This window comes from Chelonia mydas, chromosome 1 (genome assembly GCF_015237465.2).
Source record: "Chelonia mydas isolate rCheMyd1 chromosome 1, rCheMyd1.pri.v2, whole genome shotgun sequence".
In the NCBI taxonomy this organism is placed as follows: Eukaryota; Metazoa; Chordata; order Testudines; family Cheloniidae; genus Chelonia; species Chelonia mydas.
Genome location: NC_057849.1, coordinates 120933685 through 120959278, shown reverse-complemented (window position 1 = coordinate 120959278; position 25594 = coordinate 120933685). Strand labels below are relative to the sequence as shown.

Below are 25594 nucleotides of genomic sequence, written 5' to 3'. Positions count from 1 at the left end.
GTAATTGCTTGTGCCTTTGCCATGGTGGTCCATAGAGTGCAGAATTCCACCTTGAAATCCATCTAAACTCTCTCTCTCTCTCCTGTTAAACAGCATACTTTTTTCAAAGATGTTCTTTATAATAACCACTGTTACCCCATATTTAGAAGCTTGCCCCCTCTCTGTTTTCTAGGTGGGATCCCTCCTTATCTTTTTTGTTTGCCGTTTTGAGGGAAGTTTGTATAGTAGTGCATTTATGATTGATAAATTACTGCACAGTGCGCTGAGCACACTGGAACATGAAAATGAGTGGAATTATGGTATATCAATGAAATACAATGATTCCTAAAATCTTGGGGTGGAGTTGGGGAAGAGCCTGTTTAGGCAGTGCTTTCATATTAGTCATGGGTGACTGAGTTGGGTTTAAAAAATTGTCTGGGAAAATGTTTAAATATATAATGAAATTTTTGTTTAAGTAAATGAAATTAGTACAATGCTTTGTTCTAATAGTAATTCTTTTTTTCTTTTTAAATCACCACCGATTGTTTTTTCTTGGTATGTTTAGGGGGCTTTGTTTCACTGGTTGCTGCAAGCTCATTAAAATACACTGTTCTGTCTGCTGTCTGTTCTTGGATATAAACACCTGTTTATCTTTGCTGAGTTGGGGAAACAAATTACAGCAATTCCTTGGATTGCAGTTCTGTCAATTGTATGTAATTTCAAAACAATAATTCACTGGATTTACTGCACTTAGAAATCTTTGTGAAAAAACCGAGAAGCAGCTAGTCTCTTAGGACCAGATTCAGCTCTCATTGAAGTCAGTGGGAGCCTTTCCATTGACTTAAATGAGCATTGTATTGGACCTTCACAGAATAATTAGGCCAAATGAAGAAACTTGCCTACTTTAGAAGTGGATGTTTCCCTCTGCATGCTTACTGTATTGTTTTTCATCCCTTAACACACTAACTCACACTTTTTCTGCTTCTGTTTTCCCTTCCTTATTTACCCACGTGTTGTATTAACTGTTTCTCTCCCCCCTGCCTCTCCTTGTCTGTTGGTTTTTAGCTCTACATGGTTCGCACTATGACAGAGTCCTTAAACTCTGCTGAGCTGTTGAAGCAGCTCAAGTCTCTTGGAATGGAAAAGCTATTGCATGTGATAAACAAGTTTCTGAGGCAGTCCTACATCTATCCGCCTCTTTTAAACTTTGGTGGTAAGATATTACTTATTATTTTTATTTGTGGCAACTGAACTGTTCCACTGCAAATTGTCTATGGCTTTATATTAATGCAGGCTCTCTTTACATGGAAGGCTTTCTGGCTAGGCATTTGTATTGGCATTAACTTTTGGTTGGAGCAGTTATCTTTTTCCCAAAGGAGAAAGGCATGGCTCTTGCTGAAATTGTACTAGGTTTCAGTTTGAAGTGGAGCAGTCACTTTCTTGATAGTATTTCTCAGTGTTGCTCAACTAATGTACCATGTGTATTTTCCTTTTTTCCTTTCCACCGCAAATGTTTCCTTTAATGATACAGCTTTACATGGTGAGAACTATGTTAGAGTCTCTCATTGCTGACAAAAGTGGTTCCAAGAAAACCTTGAGAAGTAGCCTTGAGGGGCCCACCATATTGGACATAGAAAAATTTCATCGCGAGTCTTTCTTCTACACTCATTTGATAAATTTCAGTGGTAAGATACGTAGATGATCAGTGTCCAGCTTAGCATGTCCTAACACCTTTAACGTGCCCTGGAAAATGTTTCCGATTGCCTAAGCCAGTTAGATCTGGTTTGTTTATCTCAAACATTGGCCTGTCAGAACTTTTTGAGATATTACAAAAGAAAGATTCACCTAAATGCTTTTGGTTTTTTTCCCTTTTATACATTTGTTTTAATGGGCTGTATTTTTTTTTTTCTTGTTAACTTATATTTTTATATAATAAAGACACAAAACATCAAACCTGTTTAAGTAACAAAAATTTAACAATTTTATTTTCTTTAGAAGACACACCAAGTCCCTTGTAGTGGTAAATTTGGTACTGATTAACTACCCCTCTGTATTCTGTCAGTTGTAATCGGAAACATGCTATCCTAATGGATTCACCTACTGACATTGAATGTATCTAGTCTTTGTCATCACCATGTTGTGTTGTCTGTCATCTTTTCTTTTTTTTTCTTTTTTTTCTGGAACCCTTGGCTCTCAAAGGAGAGGTACCTGTTAGTTCCAGTACTAACGCTTTCCATAAACAGCACCGTGTTCGTTAGAAAATGTTAAAATAAAAAGTTCATCCTTGTTTTGGTTCTCTAGCATTCTGAAAACATTGCCTGTTTGTGTGTCTGTTACCTGGTGAGACTAAAGGAATCTCTCAGCATCTCAGAATTATCTTCCCTTATTCCAGACTCTCTCCCTCAAGAGTTCAGATAATTCCCTGCCCTTCTAATCTGCAAGGGTCATGTGGGCCCAGTCAATTCTACTGCTTAATCGGATGGATGGAATAAAAATGATGGCCACAAGATGCTCCAGCCGTCCTTCTCCCCAAGCTACTTCCTGAGCTGAGAGCATTGCTTTTATAGCACTTTGAGTCCCTGCTGGGGAATTAAACTTGGCTCTCCTCCAGGGTGGTATAATATACTTTTGCCACTAAACCAGTGGGCTGGCCCACTTTGGCAATATTTTCTGTAATAAAATACTTGAGGTTTTGTGTGTGTTCATAACTATTTTAAAAACCTCACAGGTTTTACATTTGAATTTGATTTACATGTAGCTCTAGTGACTCACCTGCTTTGTAGTTTCACATTTACCATCATAATCACATTTTTTAGTTGTTGTTAACATGTTTCTCATATGAGAAGAATAATGGCTTGTCATTTATTCTGAAAGAAACCCTGCAGCAGTGCTGTGACCTGTCCCAGTTGTGGTTCAGAGAGTTCTTCTTAGAACTCACCATGGGTAGAAGAATCCAGTTCCCCATTGAGATGTCTATGCCTTGGATTTTGACTGACCATATTCTGGAGACGAAAGAGGCATCAATGATGGAGTAAGGTCTATGTGTGCTCTTCTGTTGCATTATTTTAAATACCACTGTATTATAAAGTTAGTGCCTTTCCCAGAAAATTCTTGTTAACATGAGTAAAGTATTGCAAATGTAATTCTTTAAAGATACTGTTTCCTGGATTCCTACTCTTTCATCTCTGCGCTCTAGGGTGAGTTCCCCTGGCTCTCAACGATTTTATTTTTTTGAGGCATGGGCAGGCCAGCCTCATTCTGAGATGAACACCCAGTGCTTCTCTGCCCCCTCTAGAACATAAAGTTTCCAGGTGAAATCCTGATCCTATCAAAGTTAATAGCAACACTCGTATTGCCTTCAGAGCAGCCAGGATTTAACTCTCAGTTCCTTGATGAATGGGAAGCAAATAGCTTCCCACGCTAGAAATGTAACAGGCATCAAAGAATGATAGGACAAGACCTTTAGAAAAAAATTTAATTGAAAAAGTACCCTGGTGCCTTACCAGTTCTGAGGTGGATGAGTAGGAGTCAGTCAATACAGTGTCTTCAGAGAAATAGAACTGCAGGTGAATAATTGTTTGTTCTCAGTATCCTGAGTGTATGTACAAGGAAAAAGAAAATGAAGCTAAATTGTCTTATTTATTCTCATCTCTTTTTGAGACAAAGCTGATAGCAGTATTTTAATGTTTTTCTTTCTGTGGCTTCCTATTTGCTCCTATTCCCTTCGGGGGCCTATCGTGCAACAGCCAGAAAAGTTGATCTTGTGTGGTCTGAAAGGTCTTCCACTCCACACATTTAAATTGTCATGCTTAGTAAAAACAATAGCTTGGGAAATGTTTTGGAGGTGTGGCATACCAAGTGTTACGTTCTGAGGCTTGTATGGTAGTGGTCTCTGCTGTCTCCTGCTGCTATCTGCTTGACTTAGCTCAGGAGGGCCATCGTTTTCTGGAGTCTGTCATGCAGGCCACATAAATGCCTGGATCAGGCCTTTGAACTGGATATTTGGCGCTGTTGCCCTGACTCTTCACTCCTTTCTGTAGAATTTAGCAGTCAGATTTTTTGTGGCAGGGCACATTGCAAGTAATAGACTTGCTTGCCTCCTGCATTTTTAATCTTTTCAGTCTAAACTACAAATGAGGTATAATTTTTTCAGTTATCAAGTATTTTTGTTAATATATTTACAGAGAAGCATTTCACAAACTATGAATATTTGTTCTTCGAGTACGTGTCAGTGTGGATCCCGCTGTAGGCGTGCATGGGCCCAAGATCAGAATTTTCTGAGTAGCTGTGCCCCTCAAGGCAGCATCTTCACCCTGTGCCTCCCCAAGCTCCCGTTCAAGGGCAAAAAGGAGTAAAGAGGGGAGTGTCTTCAGTTCTCTCTTACTGTCCACAGAAGTGAGATGGAACCTGGGGAGTGTCCAATCTGCTACTCACTTCAAGCTCTATTTCTAACCTAGTTTTGTGGAAAAAAAATCCTTCTTCAGCTCTTACCTTGTTAATTTTTTATTTGGCCATCTCCCCCAAAAGAGAGGACACTCCCTCATAGTCCCCCGTACAGCATGGCAGGTACTTGGCACTAACCACCTTGGCAGGCGCCAAACCCTTATGGTTTAATTCCTATCTGTCCTACAAAGAACTCGTCCTGCTGGTCGACTGGCATCACCAATGCCTTTTCTGTTTTGGGGAAAACCACAAATGAGTGGTGTGTAAATCCTTCTCACTGAGTGCTCACAAGTCGAGGGATGTGCAGCTAAAACTCCACCTGCTTGTGTATCACCTCAGACCTGGAGGAGACATCCAACTCCAAACAACCCAAAGGGGTCATCCCTCAGTAAAAACTCCCCTGAGTAGACTTGTGAGCTTACAGACCTGAAGAAGAGCTTTATAGGGCTCAAAAACTTGTCTCTCTCACCAACAGAAATTGGTCCAATCAAAGATATTACCTCACCCACCTTGTCTCTCTAATATCCTGGGACCAACATGGCTACAACTACACTTAATACAATTTTGAATAAGGGATAGTTTGTGAGATGGCAGCTTTTAGCATGTTTTCATGAGACAGACAAAAACAAAACAAAACTAAAATTGCTAGAGTTGCAATAAAATTGCAAGAGTTGGCAGTACAGCTGTCCACCTGCCCCTCCACCCCACAGGAAGTACCCAGGATTCATGGTGGGATCAAATCATTACCAGTATGAGGTCTGCCATTTTGACTCTTCATGGTACCAAGGGTCTTCACAGGACATGTTGTGAATGTCTGAGGAGATGTGGCATCTACACATAATTGGACAACTGGCTGATCAGAAGCAGGTGAGAGTAGAAGACGTCATCAGGCTGGGACAGTGCTCTATCTGTATTCACCTGGTTGGGTCTCCTAGTGAGCGGTAAAAAAAAAATGACATTTACCTCACTTCAGATGATAGAGTTCAAAGGAGTCCTGGTTGCCTACAAATCAGGAAAAGCGTACTTGCCTGAGCGTTCCAGTCTCTACGGAGACTCAAACTCCAGCTGACATCATAACCAGCACAGTATGAACATGCCTCACAGTGCTAGGTCACAAGTTGGCATGCATGTACATGACACCACTTGCCAGACTTCACCTATGCCCCCTTCAGCTCTGCCTCAGGACAGTTTTTTTTCCTCTGGGGAAACACTCAATAGACAAGGAGGTCATAGTACCTCATCATGTCACTGCTGAACTTGTTTGGTGGTTAGAATCCACAAATGTGAAAAGGGGTGTGTGTCTCCTTTTCAGTCCCCTCTCTGAGTAAGACACTAATTACATGTGTGTCAGGGAGAGGTAGGAGAGTTCACTTGAATCATCTATAGATCCAAGAAACTTGGACCCTAAGTGACATGTGGCTACCTGTGAGGGTCCTAATGCTCAGAGCCATCAGACTAGCCTGCGTGGCTTTCCTGCCGGTCCTCCAAAACTTGATTATGTAGAGCTTCAGACAGCACAACAGCTATGCGCTACATAAACAAGCAAGCGGGTGTCCGCTCCTCGCCCTTTGGTCTTGAAGCCATCAACTTCTGCAGTGGTACCATCAGAATGGGGTAACTCTGAGAGGCTCTTTGCCTCCTGGGAGCCAGCAACAACTTAGCAGAGTTTCTGAGGCAGTCAGTGACCAGCCACAAATGCTCATTGCACAGATCCACCATGGAGGTGATATTCCATCAGTGAGGATTCTCCATGGTACACGTGTGCGCTGCCAAGAATAGTGCAGAACTTTTGTTCTAGAGGATGCCTGAGTCCAGGTTCACTGCTGGATACCTTCCTCCTACTGAAGAACTAAGAGTTGCTGTACAACTTCCTGCCCATTCCTCAGATTTCCAGGAGGATTTCCAAGATCAAAAGAGACAAAGCCATGATCATCCTGGTGGCTGTGTACTGGCCAAGGCAGCTCTGGCTGACGGATGTTCTGTAGATGTCCATTCAGCCTTTGATACAACTTCTAGACCATCTGGATCAGATCTTGCAGCATCACAGCCAGATACTCCACACAGACCTGAAGTCACTGAATGTGACGGTGCTGGTGTTGCCTGGCTGAATGCTACAGATAGGTATTGCTCCTTGCCAGTCCAGGAAATCCTGATACAAAGCAGGAAGAATTTACCAGAAAAACTTTTCAAAATGGAAGGGATTCTCAATATGGGCAGCCTGGAAAGGCCTGGGCCCAGTACAGGCCTCTGTATTGAAGATGCTTGACTACCTACTACACCTTTGGCTCAGCTCTATTGGAGTCCACCTTGGAGCGATTTCAGCTTGTCAATTGTCTGTACAGTCATGCTTGGTATTCGCTCACTCCATGGTTTAAAAGATCTTTAAAGGTCTATTACACAGTTATCAAGCAGTCAGAGAACCCCATCCGGCCTGGGACCACGATATAGTCCTTCTGAGACGCATGGAGCCTCTCATTGAGCCTTATTCAGAATGCTCCTTATACCACTTTACTCTGAAGATGGTCTTCCTAGTTGTTATCACTTTGAGCGAGCTGCAGGCACTATGGCTAACCTCCATCCCACAACATTTCAAAGGGAAAAGGTCTTGCTAAGACCTCACCTGAAACTCCTTCTCAGAATGACATCAGAATCTCATCTGAACCAATCGATCAACTTACCTGTCTTCTTCCCAAAGCTGTATTTTTCACTGGGAGAAGAGAAGTTACACAGACTAGGCATATCTAGAGCTCCCCTTTTATTATATTGACAGGACCAACCCATGCAAATTGTCGCCCCATCTATTTCTGGCTGTAACAGGATATTCAAAGGCCAAGCTATCTCATCTTAAAGAATATTGGAACAGATAACACAAGGATATGGTAACACAAGGTAACACAATATATTACCAGCTGGTGGTGTATCTCTCCCACCCAACATCAGGGCTCGCTTCATCAGAGCTTAGGTGGCTTCTGCCTGCTTTAGAAATGTGCCGATATGAGAAACCTGTAAGGCACCAACATGGAGTAACCCACTGACCTTTGTCAAACACTATGTCTTGGTCTTGGCAGCTAGATGCCAAGTTTGTGACCAGTAGTACAATCACTGTTTGACTTATGCAACTGAAACACCTTATTCCCACCATCTCGAGAGGATGCTTCTTGCCAGTCACCTACAGCGGGATTCACGCTGAACATACTCGGAGAAAGAACAGTTACTTCCTTTATAGTAACTGTGGTTCTTCAAGGTGTTATAGTTAGTGTAGATGTTTTGACCTGCGCTGTCTTTGAGAAGTCCCTGCCTACCATGGGCTTTGAATTTCAAAGGGACTGAGGCAGCACCATGGCAACACTGCCTTTTATGCCTTCACATTGGAGCACAAGGAGGCCCAGGGTACATGCACCGCCCCAACTCTGCTATTCAAAAAAATCTGATCTCATGCCCATGTGCCATATGCGCACCTACAGGGGGATCCAAAGTGACCAAAACATCTCAAAGAATCAAAGTTGCTGTAGGGTGAGTAACTGTTCTTTTTTTCTTTTTCATTCAGGTATGTTCTCTATTCTTTGGATCTTTACAATGATAGCGCTCATTATGCACTTACTAAATTTAAGAAGCAGTTCCTCTACGATGAAATTGAGGCAGAGGTAAAGTAAACTCATCTATTGGAGAAAACGGTTATGTATTCTAGTAGGGAGGCTGAGTCTGTTAAAGGTGAAGGAACATTATGCAGCAATATGTAGATCTTCAAAGCAGATGGTGATTATAGAATGAAAGTGGTGAGAATGCCAAAAGAAGAAACAAAGGGAGGAGGATGCAGTCTTCCTTGGTGATAAGCTTTGAATAAACACATACAGTACAGACCCATTTACACGCCAATCCGCTTAATGCACGGTAGCGCCATGCCTCCCAGTGCTACCTGTTTAACACATGAGACTCGTTAACACGCGGTACAGGAACTTGCTATGTAGCGCTATAGATTTGCTCACTAACTCACTGACATAGAAATCGACAGGAAGTGCGGAGTGGAAATGTGTTGTACATCTTTACCGATGTTGGTAAAGACGTATTATGCACACTTAGTCATTGTTATGCTAGAGATATAGATATATAGTAATATATATACTACATTAGAAAATTTTAACTGTAGGCCTAATATAATGGCAGAGGGCAAGCGTCAGCGTTCCTACACTGTAGAAGAAAAGCTAGCTGCAATAGATGGAGTAAATAGCGGAGAAACCCAGGCCAAAGTTTCAAAAGATATTGGGATTGCCGAATCTACTCTCCGAGGATGGCTAAAAAACTAATCTAAACTGAACGGCTTTGTACAAAATATCAATTCTGCCCGGGGGCTTAAGCGAAAACGTGCGCTATTCAGCAAAACCCACAACAGACAAAGCCATGTGCACGTGGTTTGCTCAGGACAGGCTGAAAGGAATGCTGCTAAGTGGGCCAGTTCTTCAAGCCCAAGCAACAAAATTTGGAAATGTAATGGGGGATGAATCATTCCAAGTCAGCAAGGGGTTTATAAGTCATTTTAAAAAGTGTCATGGCATAGCGCAGGTATCGATTTCTGGAGAAAGCCAATCAGCCGATGAACTGGCCATGAATGCATTTCCTGCCAAGTTAAAATCTATTTTACAAAATGAAGACTACCACGAAGAACAACTTTATAATTGTGATGAAACAGCTTTATTTGCAAAATGGCTACCTGATAAGACTTTAGCCTTTAATTATGAGACACAGAAAACAGCTGGATTTAAAAAGATAAAAGATCGTGTGACTCTTCTTTTTTGTAGTAATAAGACGGGCAGCCATAAGCTTGCCCCTCTTCTTGTTGGGCACTTCCATAACCCTTGCTGCTTTAATCACCTCAGTAGAGCCAAACTGCCAGGAACATACGCTAACAGCAAAAATGCTTGGATGATGAGACACATTTTTGGCGACTGGTTCCACAACAGCTTTGTTCCAGCTGTTCGTAAGCATCTGCGGTCGAAGAAACTCGAAGCCAAAGCACTTTTGCTACTTGACAGTTCTCCAGCCCATCCTTCAACCCAATCACTGGTATCAAGCGATGGAAAAATTTGAGTGCTATACCTACCATTCAACACAACATCAAAAATTCAACCTTTAGACCAGGGCATTATTCAGAATTTTAAAAACAATTATCTACGGGAGCTGATTTCAGCGATCATGTCATACAAGTCTTCAGGCATTTCCGAATTCTTGAAACAATTAAACATGAAGGAAATTATTAAGTTAAAAAAGCTTGGGGCGGAGTAAAACAAAAGTCCATTGAAAACTGCTGGATGAAGTCTCTCGGTGGTGCCTTTTCCGTCAAAGATGGCTCAGACTCAGAAAACTCCAGCAGTGGCACTGATTCAGAGCCAGACTTTGAAGGCTTTTCGGAAGAAGATGTCCTGAAACACGCACGCAGACAAAAGAGAATAAATGCGAACTTCTCTTTCAAATGATAAAAGATTTTAGTTTGGATATATCACCGGAAATCATTAACAAGTGGCTGGAAATGGATGAAGATTGACCGACTTCAGAATTTCTGTGCAAGGAAGAAATATTAACCGGCTGAGAGGCTACGTCGGACCGCGAAAGTGATGGCGAGGATGTCGTTGAAAAGGTCCAAATTTCACCCACAGAGGCCTGTAGTGCTGTAGAAACTGTTGTAAGATTTATGGAGGAGCAAAATGTGGAAAATATCAAAATCATTCATCTGCAGCAAATGACAGACTTCATAAGAGAGAGAAAAAATGCAAGCCAGAAAGAGCAGAAAATAACGGCGTTTTTTTCTAAGTGAATCATAGACACTTTTTTCAGCATGGCCCTCTTAACCCACGGTCCGTTAACGTGTGGTCGTGACGGCTTGACTCCCGACACCCGCGTGTAAATGGGTCTGTACTGTATCTGCATATGTCCAGTTTTGGCATTGTTTAGATTGAAGTAACTGCTCTTCATGGGGAAGTAGAGGAATTTTGTGCTGACTAGCTCTTTTTGATTTGTTTTTGTAGGTAATGACTATGATATGTCCCCCTTTTTATTTCTGTGCAAATACTAATAAATAATATCTTTACCATTTTCCAGGTAAACTTGTGTTTTGACCAATTCGTCTACAAGTTGGCAGACCAGATATTTGCATACTACAAGATTATGGCGGGAAGGTAGCTATTCTGATAGTAACATCTTTTATACATGTATTTTTTTTTTTTGTTTCAGTTTTCACCAAAAAGGTTTGTAGCGACTGGACAGCTAACATAGTGAATGCCAGTGAAAATGAGGTAGGATCAGAGGCTAAAAGAGGGAAAGAACAGGTTAAAAATTACTTAGACAAGTTAGATGTCTTCAAGTCACCAAGGCCTGATGAAATACATCCTAGAATATTCAGGGACCTGACTGAGGAGATATCTGAGCCATTAGTGATTATCTTCAATAAGTCATGGAAGACGGGAAAGATTCCAGAGGCCTGGAAATGGGCAAATTATCGTGCCAATCTATAAAAAGGGAAATAAGGACAACCAGGGGAATTACAGACCAGTCAGCTTAACTTCAGAACCTGGAAAGATAATGGAGCAAATAATTAAGCAATCCGTTTGCAAACCCCTAGAAGATAATAAGGTGATATAAGTAACAGCATGGACTTGTCAAGAACAAATCATGTCAAACCAATCTGATACCCTTTCAAAAGAAAGCTAACAAGCCTTGTGGATGGGTGAAGCTGTAGATGTGGTATATCTTGAGTTTAATAAGGCTTTTGATACTGTTTCACATGACCTCATAAACAAACTAGGGAAATAAAATCTAGATGGAGCTACAAGGTGAGTGCATAACTGGTTGGAAAACCATTCCCAGAGAGTAGTCATCAGTGGTTCACAGTCAAGGTGGAAGGGCATATTGAGTTGGGTCCCACAGGGATAAGTTCCGGGTCCGGCTCTCCTCAGTATCTTCACCAATGATTTAGATAATGGTATAGAGAAAACACTTATAAAGTTTGTGGATGATACCAAGCTGGGAGGGGTTACAGGTGCTTTGGAGAATAGGATTAAAATTCAAAATGATCTGGACAAACTGGAGAAATGGCCTGAAGTAAATAGGGTGAGACTCAATAAGGACAAATGCAAAGTACTCCACTTAGGAAGGAACAATCAGTTGTACACATACAAAATGGGAAATGACCACCTAGGAAGGAGTACTGAAGAAAGGGATTTGTGTGTCATAGTGGATCACACACTGTTGACTCATATTTCATTTAACACTATTGCAAAAAAAAAAAAAAAAAAAAAAAAAGCAAACATAATTCTGGGATATATTAGCAAGAGTGTTGTAAGCAATGTGAGAAGTAATTCTTCCGCTCTACTCTGCGCTGATTAGGCCTCAACTGGAGTATTGTGTCCAGTTTTGGGTGTCACAGTTCAGGAAGGATGTGGACAAATTGGAGAAAGTCCAGAGAAGAGCAACAAAAATGATTAAAGGTCTAGAAAACATGACCTATGAGGGAAGATTGGGAAAAAAACTGGGTTTGTTTAGTCTGGAGAGGAGAAGACTGAGAGGGGGACATAACTGTTTTCAAGTACATAAGAGATTGTTACAAAGAGGAGGGAGAAAAATTGTTCCCCTTAACCTTTGAGGATAGGACAAGAAGCAATGGGCTTAAACTGAAGCAAGGACAGGTTAGTTTGGACATTAGGAAAAACTTCCTAATTGTCAGGGTAGGTAAGCAGGAATAAATTGCATACGGAGGTTGTGGAATCTCCATACTGGAGATTTTAAAGAGCAGGTTAGACAAACACCTGCCAGGGATGGTCTAGATCAGGGGTTCCCAAACTTCGTTCACTGCTTGTTCAGGGTAAGCCCCTGGCAGGCCGCGAGATGCTTTGTTTGCCTGAGTGTCCGCAGGTACTGCCACTCACAGCTCCCAGTGGCTGCTCTTTGCCGTTCCTGGCCAATGGGAGCTGCGGGAAGCGGTGGCCGCTGGGAGCTGCGAGCAGCTGTACCTATGGATGCTCAGGTAAACAAAGCGTCTTGCGGCCTGCCAGGGGCTTACCCTGAACAAGCCGCGAACCAAGTTTGGGAACCCCTGGTCTAGATAATACTCAGTCCTGCCATGAGTGCAGGGGACTGGACTAGATGACCTCTCTAGGTCCCTTCCAGTCCTACGATTCTTTGATTCTTTGATTTTTGCAGTAGTTTGCTGTGTAATGTACAGTAACCTCTTCTTTCCTCATAATAGTTTGCTTCTGGATAAACGGTTACGCTCCGAATGCAAGAATCAGGGGGCAACAATTCACTTACCACCTTCCAACCGCTATGAGACACTGCTGAAACAGAGACATGTCCAGGTGAGTAAAACTGATGCTACGGTATCGTATTTGAATTCCTTGCTTTTTTCCCCTCTTCCTCCACCACTCATGTTTTTTAATACTGTTGATGTACCTAGTGCTTATTCCTCACCTGAGGGCATAGTATTCCGTTTCTGTTGTCATCTGATCCACACAGCTTGACAGTGACCATCCGAGACAGAACATTATCATTTCAAGCAGCAGCAGCAGATGACCTCTAAAGCTGCAAAGATCCTGTTTTAATGCAAATATTTATAGTTTTTAAAAGTTCAGAAATATGGCACGTGGTGGAATTGTCTTCCTAAACCGAATAATTTTTCAGTCTTTTACAAGTTTATCATCAAGTCTTCTTTGGAAACACATTCATAATTAGCTCAGTGTTTGATTAGATTTTGATGCACCACCCATAGTATGTTGTGTGTGAGAATGTGGGATGGGGTAGCTTGTGTACACAACATACGTGTTCATATCTATTATCTGTATGTTATATGTATGTCTGAATATAATATACACATGCAGGTCTTCATTTTATCTGTTAATTAAGAAAAATTGGTTTTCTTACCTTAGTCTCATACCATTTTGTCTGATACATTTTTGGGGGGTTGTTTTTGTTTAGCTTCTTGGTAGGTCAATAGATCTGAACCGCCTAATCACTCAGCGGATTTCCGCAGCCATGTATAAATCAATGGAACTGGCAATTGGTCGATTTGAAAGTGAAGACTTGACTTCCATTGTTGTAAGTATTGTTGCTGAAGCTGACCTACAGGGTTTTCTTTAGAAGTGTGGTGCTAATGCTACACTATTACTTGCTTGTTGGGTCTGGGAATGGCTTAAGCAGCTCTGCAAAACTAGTGACATATCTCAGGCCTTGTCTATATTCAGAGCTGCACCCGTGTTTTTCAGCCTTATGATGTACAACGGGGAGGGCAAACTATGGGCCGCGGGCTGGATCCGGCCTGTCAAGGCTTTCGATCCAGCCCGCGGGATTCCCAGCCCCGTGGCGCAGCAGGGCTAAGGCAGGGTCCCTGCCTGTCCTGGCCCCGTGCTGCTCCTGGAAGCGGCAGCACCACGTCCCTGCGGACCCTGGGGGGGCAGAGGACTCAGTGCCTGCAGGTACCACCCCCTGCAGCTCCCATTGGCTGGGAACAGGGAACAGCGGCCAATGGGAGCTTCAGGGGTGGTACCCGCAGGCGAGGACAGTGTGTGGCGGAGCTGCCTGACCCACCCCACCCCCAGGAGCCCCTGCGAGACATGCTGGCCACTTCCGTGAGCGGCACGGGGCCAGGGCAGGCCCGGAGCCTGCCTTAGCCCTGCTACACGCTGCTGCCACCCCAGAGCTGCTCAAGGTAAGTGGCGCTGGGCCAGAGCCCACTCCCTGAACCCCTCCTATATCCCGCACTCCAACCCCCTGCTCTGAGCCCCCTAACCTCCTGCCTTGAGCCCCTTGCTGCACCCCTCCTGCACCGCAACCTCCTGCCCTGAGCCCCCTGCCACACCCCCTCCTGCACCCCAACCCCCTGCCCTGAGCCCCTTCCTGCACACCTCACTCCCTCCCACACCCCGCACTCCTGTCCGCACCCCAAACCCCCTACTCCAGCCCTACATTCATGGTCATTCATACAATTTTCCCACCCAGATGTGGCCCTCAGGCCAAAAAGTTTGCCTACCCTTGATGTACAAAGAAAGCCTGAAAGATTTCTACAAAATACAAAATAAAACTGTTTTCTTTTTTACCTAAGAAATAGCAAATTTTCTTTGGTTTTGTTGGAATATTTCTTGGGTTTCTCCTGATATGCCAGGAACTCTCACATATGTTATCGAAGGGGCGGGAGTGTTGTCGGATTAACAAAGATATTTGCTTTGTCCCAAAGATGAGTTAAATAGGTGTAAACAGAAAAAAACGTAAGCAGACCAGCTGAAAATCTCTTTTCCTCCGTTGTTCAGCGTTCATTCTCTCCTCTCTCCTGCTGCTTCACTAGTATTCCTGACAAATGAGATCATGAGATGCCTGGGCAGGCTCACATAGTGCACTCTCTTGTGTTACAGTGGTGTTTGAGATGGTCTAGTTCATTTTCCTGTGCTTGGGGGCTGGGAGCACTTCACAGGCTGCAAGCTTGGGAAGCGTGAAGGGGGAGACCCCACCTTTTCCCTTCTTGAAGTTGTCCTGGTCAGCTCATGAGCAGCATTAATTGGTGTTGGAAGAAGCTCTGTTTTGCTTTGCTGGGCCAGAAGAAAATTTCTCTCAGTGCAGGGCCTTGAGAGCAATGGAAGTAAAAGGCAGGCTGCACGATATGCTTAGAAATTGACCTGGGGCTGTGGGGCAACGGGGAGACGAGGTTTTCTAATTATTTACATTTGAAATAGCAACTTTTATATGATCAGCTGTTCTGCATTCGATACGTAATTGCAGACCAAAACCAAATAATCCAGGGTCTGAGTCTAGCATACAGTCTCATTAGATGCATGAAGTGGAATAGCTGTCTCTTTCACTAGACACCCTGGCTCTGCAGAGTTCCCAATAGGCAAAACTTGTTTTTGTCAGTAAAGTAATCAGATCTGACTTGCTGCCTGTGGACATGGAGGGTGTCAGTTTAGTTAGTTTCCTCATTAAAATGTTAATGGACAAACTCTGTTTCCAAAGCTCCACTGACAGGCAAGAAGGCTTATGCTAGGTCTCACCATAATCTTACACCCTTAGTTTAACCTGGGGGAGAAGGAGAAAAATACTCTGGACACTTCAGTTCTTGCTTTGCAAGTTTAATATGCAACATCCTCAGCTGGAATACTATGTTCAGTTCTGTTCACCCTTTATCAAAAAAGATACAGTAGGCAGAGGGGTTTCAGAGCTACACAACAATGAAAACGATGAAACATGGAGAGACTTGCATACAAGAAAAGAGTGAAAAGTCTAAGATTGTTTAGCTCAAAGAAGAGGCATAAAAAGAGGGGGCAGAACAGAGACGTACAGAATAATTGTATAGAGGTGCCTTGTGCATATGCATTATTGATACAGCAGTTGTCTGCATGAACAATTATTTTGTGGTAAACTGGGAAGTAAATCTACTGTGCATTAGCCTGCTACCTGCTAAGTTTTCATGTGGACCCTGCTGCTGCACGCTAAAAGTCCAAAGCAGTGTAGATCGAAGCACACTTGGGAACTTTTAATGCATGGCAGCACAGTCCACTCAAACACTTAATGGGTGGCTGGCTAGTGCAGGGTAGATTTACACCCCAGCTTGCTGCACATTAAGTATTTATGTAGACATGTCCACAGTCTTCAATTACATGATCACTTTCTTTCCCCCCACCCCTTTCTTCCGATTTGCCTCATTCAGTGCAGAGGATGGAGCAGCTCTGGGGATGAATCAGGGTTGTAGAACCCCAGCCTCATTTGCTGTAGAAGTTGAAAGGTGTGCAGGAATGAGGCAGAGGATTGCAGGAGAGTCCAAGGACAGTCTCATGGCTAAGGCAGTTGAATGTTGCCCTGGAAACCTGGATTCTATCCCTGTCTCTGCCACAGCATTTCCTATGTGATGCTGGGCAAGTCACTTTAATCAGACTTTTTACTGGTGGTCATTAGTTATGTGTTCCTCAATTTCTGTGTGCCCAACTTAAAGCTGGGGCGGGGCCTGAATTTCAGAAGTGTGACTGAAGTCATTGGGAGCGGTGTCTGAATATATAAAGTGCTGTACATAATGCTAAGCGCTCTGAAAAATCAAGTCCTGGGTGTCTCAACTTGGGTACCCAAAGTTAATATAAATTTATTACCTTCATCTCTCTGTTCCTCAGATCCCCATTTTACTGATGGGAAAAATATCACCCCTTCTCCTCACTGGGGTTTCTGAAGCTGGATTAATGTTTGTGAATTACTCACATGCTATAGTAATGAGCACCATAGTACAGCTTATAAGGAAATTTCATAATTCTCCTCATGTTTCTTCCCCCCACCCACCCTTCTTGTTTTAAATGTTCCCAGGAGCTAGATGGCTTGGTAGAGATAAATAAAATGACACACAAGCTACTGAGCAGATACATGACCTTGGACAGCTTTGATGCCATGTTCAGAGAAGCCAATCACAATGTGTCAGCTCCCTATGGAAGAATCACTCTTCATGTCTTCTGGGAGCTCAACTATGATTTCCTTCCAAACTATTGCTACAATGGGTCCACTAACAGGTTAGCATGGCAGCCTTTTGAATAATTGTCTTTGCATGTGTAGTTTGTTGTATCAGCAGGATGAAATGTACAGTAGATTCTGTTTACCTGGTATAAGTGAGGGCTGCCAACTGTCCATATTTTGGCAATATTTTTAAAAATACAATTTCTCATTTAAAAAAAATCAACTAATTGACTCCCAATGGGTAAATTTGTTTCCCTTTTTTTAAATTACCTTATATACTCGATCATAAGCCGGTTCGTTTATAAGCTGACTCCCACAAGATGGATAAGTAAAAATGGAAAATTTTTATGATCCATTCATAAGCTGACCCTATAATTCAGGGGTCAGCAAACTTTGGCTCCCGGGCCATCAGGATAAGCCATTGGTGGGCCGAGATGGTTTGTTTACCTCAAACATCCACCGGCACGGAGGTAAACCTAAGTGAACAAAGTGTCCCGGCGCCCCAGCTGCTTACCCTGACGGGCTGGGACAGCAACTGGTGGGGACACTTTTTTGGGGGGAGGGAGGGCGGGAAGAAGCTGGGGGTCAGGGGAGTAACCCCTGTGCCCATGACCCCACCCCTAGCCCGGGACCCCCACACTCTCCCCATCCCATCCCTTCCCACCTTATCTGGGGAGGGCCAGGGGAGGATGTCTCTGGCCGGGCTGGAGCTGCTCCGGCGGGCGGGGCGGGGCGGCCGCAGCCTGCTCCGGCGGGCGGGGCGGGGCGGCCGCAGCCTGCTCCGGCGGGCGGGGCGGGGCGGCCGCAGCCTGCTCCGGCGGGCGGGGCCGGGCGGGGCGGCCGCAGCCTGCCAGCCCCGGAGCTGCAGCTGCTTCGGAGGCTGGGGGGACCGCAGCGTGGCCAGAAGCAGAGACTCTGGCACCGCCTCGTCCCTTCTGGCTCTGCTGCCTGTCCTTTCTCCCTCTGTTGCGGGGATAGGCTATGTTCCACCTCTCCCTCCCTATACCCGTCCATAAGCCGACCCCCTTCTCTGATGCTTCCCTTCTTTACTAAAAAAAAAAATTCGGCTTATGAACGAGTATATACGATAGTTTGTACAAAACTTGAACTTTTATGATTATTTATAGTCAGAGGAAGAATTATGTACAAATGAAGATTGTAACAGCTTATCTGTGCCATAACCTCTTTCATAACAAATGTTGGTGAATCCTGTCTCTGTCGTCCTCATGTTATTCCTCTGTTTTTAAATGTTCAGAATAGTTCGTGTAGCATACAAATGAACATGTGTAAGAAAGAAAAGTGATTCACACTACTTATCCATTCATACATTTGACAGTGCTAGTATGTGTCCACAATAGGAGAAAAGCCAACTTAACCTGAGCTGCCAAATTCTGTGAAATTTTAATGATCTATCTGCAATATGCTGTAAAATAAAGAATATCTAAAAATAGTTCAAGATACATGTTAGGAGGAAATTTTCAAAAACAAAATCATGTAGTAAAACATTTTACAACAATAAGTAATGGAAGCAAAATTATATCCCTTGATTCTATGATAATGCAAAGAAAAGAGGATGAATTACTGGTTTGAGACAGAGTTCAGTGGTTGTGTGTAGCCAAGTATCTTTGTACATGTGTCGTCACTCTCTTCTGCACCCTGGCAGTTCTGGATACACTGTTCCTATTGATTGTGTTACTGACCCCCTCTTTTGTCATTGAGGGCAAGTGCCTTTTCAAAGTTGACCACAGTACAATGGATTCAAGTGTAAATGCACTTTTTTAAATCACAAAGGTTATTAATATAGCAATGCAGAATTCCCAGCCATTAAAATTGAGTGGATTTTGCAAGTAAGCCATAATTCATATCCTTCAATCTTTTTGTTTTCCCCCCGTGAGAGGTTAGTGGCATTTTTGCATACCTGTGTATTCTGATCCAGGGTTTCTCTTGCTTTATATAGCTGACATGTTCACAAATATATACTGTAATTTCCTGCTGCCATGGCAGATTTGTTCCATGTCTTCCATTCCTGCTTTTCAAGATACAGAATGGTAGAGATGTTAGGGCAGAATATAAAATACAGAATGCTTGATTAGTTGAGGACACTCTAAAGGGAGAAGAGTTTGGTGGGTTTTTTGTTTTTTTTTGACTTGCGTGGCATTTAATTTCTTTTCAGTTCGTGGTTAGAGTTCAGTTACCTTCAGGAGTGAAATACAATGAGAAACCTGCTGACTGTGAAATGGTATTGAGTTACTCGGTGGTGGGGAGAAGTAGAACAGCATAATTTCACCTCCCACTCTCCCCAGAGAGCTTCCTCTGTCTTCCCTTTCAAGAATACTTGTATTTTGGGTCAGAGTTTCTGGCTGTGCAGAAAGGAACAAGGTCCTTTTTATTCTGGAGGCATTAACTAAACAGTTTTTATTGCTTGAGTCTTCCTATGGAGAATACCTGGCTGTATTTCTTATGAATAATTGCATATGATTAATTCTTGTCAAAATTCTCAAATTCAGCCCCAGACTCGTTCAATATGATGAGGTATTTTAGGAATAACTGGAATATAGTTACCTGGAAAAACACTGTATAGTCCAACTTTGACTTTCCTATATTCTGAAAGCTTCACCAATGAAAGAAATTAAACGTTTATTAAATGTATTTAGTCTGTGTTCAGTCACCAGCTCAGAGGCTGCATGTGTTATATTCCACTAAAAATGTTGAGGAAATGAATGTGGAATCACTGAGGAAATCAAATTGGGTTCTGTGGTATGGCTGCTTATTTATATAAAAGTGTGTACACAAATCGGGTTAGGCTGAGCTCCAGTCTAGCAGGATAATTAATTTGAAAGATGATAAAGTGGGGGAGATCTTAGATAACATCTGTCCTAGTCATCCAGCTTGATTGATTTCATTATTGTGCACAGAATTGTTCTGATATATGCAGAAAGCTTTAAGCATGTGTGATCACATAGCTATGTGCTTTTTTGAATTGTGTGCACATACACAGAATTGATCCAGTTAATTTTTTTCTCCCAGGACTCTGTGGTATCTTGTAGTTCTTAACATGTTCGTACACATACAGACATGACTGCCATTAAAGTGCAAAGTACAAACTGAAATATAATGGTATATTATCAATTTGTCACACTTTAGTCACAAATTATTACAGGTAAGCCCAATGATTAAGTTTTCAATTTATTATGTGTATTTGACAGCTCTGTGTGCGTAGGCAGTTTCATTCTTCCCCTTCCATAGACTATTTCCTGTGTGAAGGCTACACACAAATGTCAGAGGAAAGAAAAACATTTATTTTTTAAAAAAGTAATTGTAAAACTACAAAAATTAGCGAGGCAGGGGGGTCTGAGGGCAGGTGTAGAACGTGTAATTTTTTTCAGATGAACTAGTCTCTCTCTATTTAATCTTTAGTTATTCTTTAATGTAAATGCTTAACAATAAAATTAATTTGTGCGTAGCATGTCTTGGAGCTCTTCCCCCATTCCCTCAGAACACTTGATAATTTTTTTTTTAAACTACTGTATTTGTTAAAGGTTTTCAGGCATTTACAAAGGCTTCAGTCTCAAGGGCACAAAAGTTTAAGTTGTTTCTGTAGAAGTATTACAGCAAACTGTATGTTGAACTACCTGACTATCTGTAATTATTTTACATTTGATAATGCACTGAGATTAAACAATAGGATGGACTGCTATTAAAAGATTTAGAGATTTACTAATTGCAGCTGCTGGTTTTCAGAATTTTAGTCACATGAGTTTGTTAACCTCCCGTACATGCAAGTCCAAGCAGAGGCTGCAGCCTTGGTTATTTGTGGAAATGTAGGCTTTGAAACGTGTGGCAACATCTCAACTCCACTAGTCCTGTTGTTCAAGTTAGTCATGAGATCCAGGGGATTTTTAATTTACCTATATTAGAGTGCAAGAGAAACGGAACTGACTATGATGAAGGCTACATTTTAGTCACGGATATTTTTAGAAAAAGTCACAGGCAGTAAAAGTCACAGGCAGTAAACAAAAATTCATGGCCCGTGACCTGTCCATGACTTTTACTATATACCCCTGACTAAAACTTGGAGGGGGAGGGGGCTGCCCAGGGGCGCTGCAGGTGCTGGGGATGGATGGCGGTGCACAGCCTGGGACCCCCTCTGGTGCTGGGGGGGCATGGGCGGTGGTGCACAGCCCAGGACCCCTTCTGGGGGTGTGGTGCTGGGGAGCCAGCAGGCTTCCTACCTGGCTGTGCATCTCCCCTCTTTCTCCCCAGCAGCAGCAGGGTTGTGGGAAGGGGCAGGGGGTTAGGGCATGGGATGGGGTGAGGTGAGGCAGGCTCTGGGCGATGCTTACCTGGGGGACTCCCCGGGAGTGGCAACATCCCCCTTGCTCAGCTGCTAGGCAGAGATGTAACCAAGCAGCTCTGTGCACTGCCTCCACCCGGATCACCAGGAGTCGCGGACAATGGGAGCTGCGGGGGGGTGTCTGCTGAACCATTGCGCGATGTGTGTGATCCAATGAAACATTGCAGCTTGTACAAAATAGTTTGTCACCATTGGCATTTAGAATTTGGCTTCCAAATTCTTTCGCACGATCCGCTGCAGTAATAATTTTTGAGGTTTTTTGTTTACTTTGGACACTCATCTTACAGTAATTGCATGTGTCTTCTGGTAGGCAGTCAACTGAGATCACTACACTACAAAACCTCCCCAATGTCCATATCTACCAATCAGTGAGTTCAGCCGTGAGTGTGATTTGCTGCTGTAAAGTGTCAGTCAAAAAATTCTGTCAAGTGCCTCACCCTTCTTTTTGTTTTTATTGAAATATGCTAATAGTTGCACCAAGTAGAGGGGGCAGTTTCCTGTACAATGTCCCCTCCCCAGGCAGCTGCAAAGGGAGGGGGACAGGAAGCGAGTGGGGAGGAGGGGTGCAGAGCTAGGTGCAGCCAGAGGAGATACTCTCTTCCTGCAGAGTTGCTCTTGGGTAAGTCCTGTCCCTCCCCAGCCCAGCTGGAGCTAGGAGCTTCCTGCAGCAGGAGGAGACACCCGGAGGTGGGTCTGGTCTTCCCACCTGCACCACCACCACCAGAGGGGTTGTGCAGGGGAGGGACAGGATTTGTCCATCCCCAGCCCAGCTGGAGCTAGGCTCCTCCTTTGCTGGAGTGCTCGTAGGAACACGGGGACATCAGTTTTCACTGAGTAATTGGTAGGGCCCTATCTATGACGTACATCATATCGGCTACTTAATCTCCTCTTTCATGCTGGCCCAACATCAGAAGAGGAGAGGAAGGCTAAGAGGTTCCCTCCATTAGATACGGGCCACTTCTTCTCTGCTAATGTTAGTCCCTTCCACTGGTGTTCTTTTCCTGCCCTCATTCCTGGCATCAGACTTCTGCAGTTCAGTGGAAGGAGAACTTCTCTAGAAGGTTTAACATACGCCCTTAGCCCCAGGGAGGCTATCTGTCATTTTGCCATTTATACTTTGAAACTACTATTGTGCCAATGTCAATAAACTTTGTTTATGTAATGATATTTGTATCTTCCCCTTTACTATCTTAATCAGTGAAGTTAGCAGTGTAAATGAAAGACATGTGGAGTAAGTTCTTTGTCCTTTCTGGAGTTTATTTAAAAAAAAAATCAAACGTTTAATAAAACCCAAATATTTTCAAAACAAACTAAATTGCTAAAATGTTTTTACTATAAAAAGATTGATTAGGGGGTTCAGTATGGCAATACCACTGCATCTGTTTAGTCAAAAGTTGGCATGCTGTTTGCTGTGCTCCCCTCACTGTGTACAGAGGCACAAGTTAACACAATTTAATAGAAAAGCTCCTATTTAATTGACATGTTTGCTGAGATTTGAGGTCAGCTGTTGCAGGGTTCAGTTACTAATATATCCTGCAGTGATTGGTTATTTAATCGTGCTACTTGTGCCTATTGTTTATTGTTCCATCCACTCTCCAGCTTTGTATTTGACTTCAGATCGGTCCTGTTTTGAGTTACTCTGTATTCAGCCCAATTCTAAATATATAGTAGAACAAGACCTATTTTTATATGGCACTTTTCATCAGTAGATCTCAAAGTGCTTCACAGTCTTTAATGAATGTATCCTTGTAACCCCACTGGGAGGTCGGGAAGTGCTGTTATTCCCATTTTATAGTCGGGGAAGTGAAGCACAGAGGCTAAGTGACTTGGCCAAGGTCACACGGACGTTTGTGGTGGAGCAGAGAAATGAACCCAGGTCTTCCAAGTCCTAGGCTAGTGCCTTGACCACTTGACCTTAAATGATCAGTATACCCCTACAGGGAACAAAATCTAGGTTTCATGTAGGTCTAAAAATAAAATGCACATAACTTTTGTCACTTTAAATATTGCATTCAAAGCATGATTCTTTAGCTTTGGTATGCTAACTTACAGGAACAGACTAAGGCCCTGATCCTTATGTTCAGGCAATCTCACTGGTCGGACTGGGACCTGACAGATTTTTGCAATGACTGTATACTTGACTGTCTAAGGATTGGTCTACACCCAAAAGTTACATTGGTATAGCTGCAGTGGTCAGAGGCGTGAAAAGAACATGGACATAGCTATGTTAGTAAAATCCCGGCATAGATTCAGCTAGGTCGACATGAGAGGGCTTCTGTCCACATAGCTCCCATACTGACAAAAACCCCTCCAGACTAGATCTACACTAGAGGGCTATGTCAATATATCTTTGCTAGCATAGGCTCCACAGGGTAGACATAACCTTAGCGTATAGCCTTCAGTTCAGTAAAACCCTAAAAGAGCTGGAATTGACCACTGGTTAATCGATACTTTTTTTCTATAGTGTGTTTTTATTTAAATTGGTATCAGTTTAGGTGGTGCCTGTTGTCCTGTGAGTTGACTGTTGCAAACTCCCTCACCTTGGTCTCTCATTGGCAAGAGATTATTTGAAAATGAAATGATTATTTCCAGTCCAGTGTTGTATTTTATCAGTCATTATTTCAGAAGCACTGGTAAACCAACCAACAGGTTTTTGATCTCTGTAATCAACTTTGTTTTGATTGCTTAGAACTGTACTGATGAAAATGGATACATTTCTGGACAGTCATTGACATAGATTAAATCTAACAAGAACTTGTTATCTTGGAGCATGCCAAAACATATATAGAGTAGTACAGAGCAGTTATTCACCAAATTAACTTTTCCTCTTTATCAGAGGAAGTGAGGGGAAGAGAATCTGTCCAAATTATTGCCAGTCTTCAAGGCCTCATTCTTCCACCTCTTGTATCAAACCATTCAAATATCAGCATTTCTATTTGAAAAGAAAACTGAGAACATAACACTTGCAAGGAATTTTTTAAAGAAGATTTTTCTTTATATTTAAGAATTACAGATGATGTTGGAACTGTGACTAGGCTCTGTCCTTGCCTCCGTGGGTCCCGTGTGTCCTGGCGGATTTCGCTAGCCTCAGAGGCTCACTGTGACCCTCCACATAACCCTTCTCTCTCTAGAGACAAGGGTCACAGTCTACTGAGCCATTTTCATCATAAGCCAGTGAGAGAGGTGAGGAGAAGTTACCCTTCCTTGCACAGTCTCTGTTGTCTCCCAGTCTCAGTGATACATCAGGGTGCAAAGGTTGGGGGGGAGCTCAGGCTCACCCTCTTCTCCGGGCTCTAGCCCAGGGACGCTATTAGTATCAGCTATGGTAGCTGACCTTTTAGAAACATGACACGTACAATTCCCTGGGCTACTTCCCCCCCACCGCAGCCCTCACTTCCTCATATGGTGTGTACTACTCAGTCTCTCTAACAGTGCAACTTCCTCCCACAGCTCCTGACATGCACACCCACCTGGGAGGCTTTTAACTAGTTTCAGCCAGCCCCTGATTGCTCTGTTGATTGGGACACCTGAAGCCATTCTCCCTGCCTTCTGGAAAGTTCTTAATTGGCCCCAGGTGTCTTAATTGACCTGGAGCAGCTGCCATTTCACTTATCCTGGTACCAGGGATTTGTTTAGCCTGGAGCTAATATATCTATCTCCCACTACTTTTCTATAGCCATCTGGCCTTGCCCCTTCACATATTCCCCCCCCCGCTCAACACCATAGAGTTGGGCAACTTGGGACGCCAGGCAGTATGCTCGTGACAGACCATCAGCGTTGCCGTGGTGGCAGCCAGCCCTGTGCCGTATGCGGAACTGGAATGGTTGGAGGGATAAGAACCACCTGGTGACCCTTGCATTCTTTTCCTTATTCCGCTGCATCCACTGGAGGGGTGCATGGTCCGTCACAAGACTAAATTAATGGCCTAAGAGGTAATAACGCAGTGTCTCCATAGCCCATTTGACAGCAAGGCATTCTCTCTCAACTACTGCGTATTTCTGTTCTCTTGGGAGAAGCTTTCTGCTTTGGTAGAGGATCGGGTGTTCCTCTTCTCCCACCATTTGTGACAGAACTGCCCCCACCCCCACCTCGGAAGTGTCTGTTTGTAAAATAAATTCCCTGTTAAAGTCCGGGGCTATGAGTACGGGGTCATTACAGAGGGCCGTCCAAAGGTCTGTAAATGCCCCCTCTGCTGTGTCGGTCCACTTTACCATGTCTGGACCTTGGGCCTTCACCAGGTCCATTAGGGGACTTGCCCTAGTGGCGAATAAAATGTTGGTAGTAGCCTACCACGCCTAGGAACGCACGGACCTGCTTCTTTCGGGTCGGCCGGGGCCAGTTTTGAATTGCCTC

General features: G+C 43.4%; 1 protein-coding gene across 8 annotated transcripts in view; it reads left to right on the top strand.

Annotated features, from left to right (window-relative positions):
• CYFIP1 (cytoplasmic FMR1 interacting protein 1) overlaps nucleotides 1-25594 on the top strand; it is a 136007-nt gene that overhangs the window by 54401 nt on the left and 56012 nt on the right. For 4 of the 8 annotated variants that reach the window (XM_037898860.2, XM_037898845.2, XM_037898852.2 and 1 more), the window contains exons 16-22: nucleotides 1511-1664; nucleotides 2854-3010; nucleotides 7970-8066; nucleotides 10516-10592; nucleotides 12659-12767; nucleotides 13384-13503; nucleotides 16744-16943. In XM_037898860.2, the coding sequence (XP_037754788.1) occupies nucleotides 1511-1664; nucleotides 2854-3010; nucleotides 7970-8066; nucleotides 10516-10592; nucleotides 12659-12767; nucleotides 13384-13503; nucleotides 16744-16943 (914 nt within the window). Of the gene's footprint in view, nucleotides 1-1044; nucleotides 1193-1510; nucleotides 1665-2853; nucleotides 3011-7969; nucleotides 8067-10515; nucleotides 10593-12658; nucleotides 12768-13383; nucleotides 13504-16743; nucleotides 16944-25594 lie in introns of those variants that run through there. The other 4 variants (XM_037898868.2, XM_043537699.1, XM_043537700.1 and 1 more) reach the window with 2 other exon arrangements.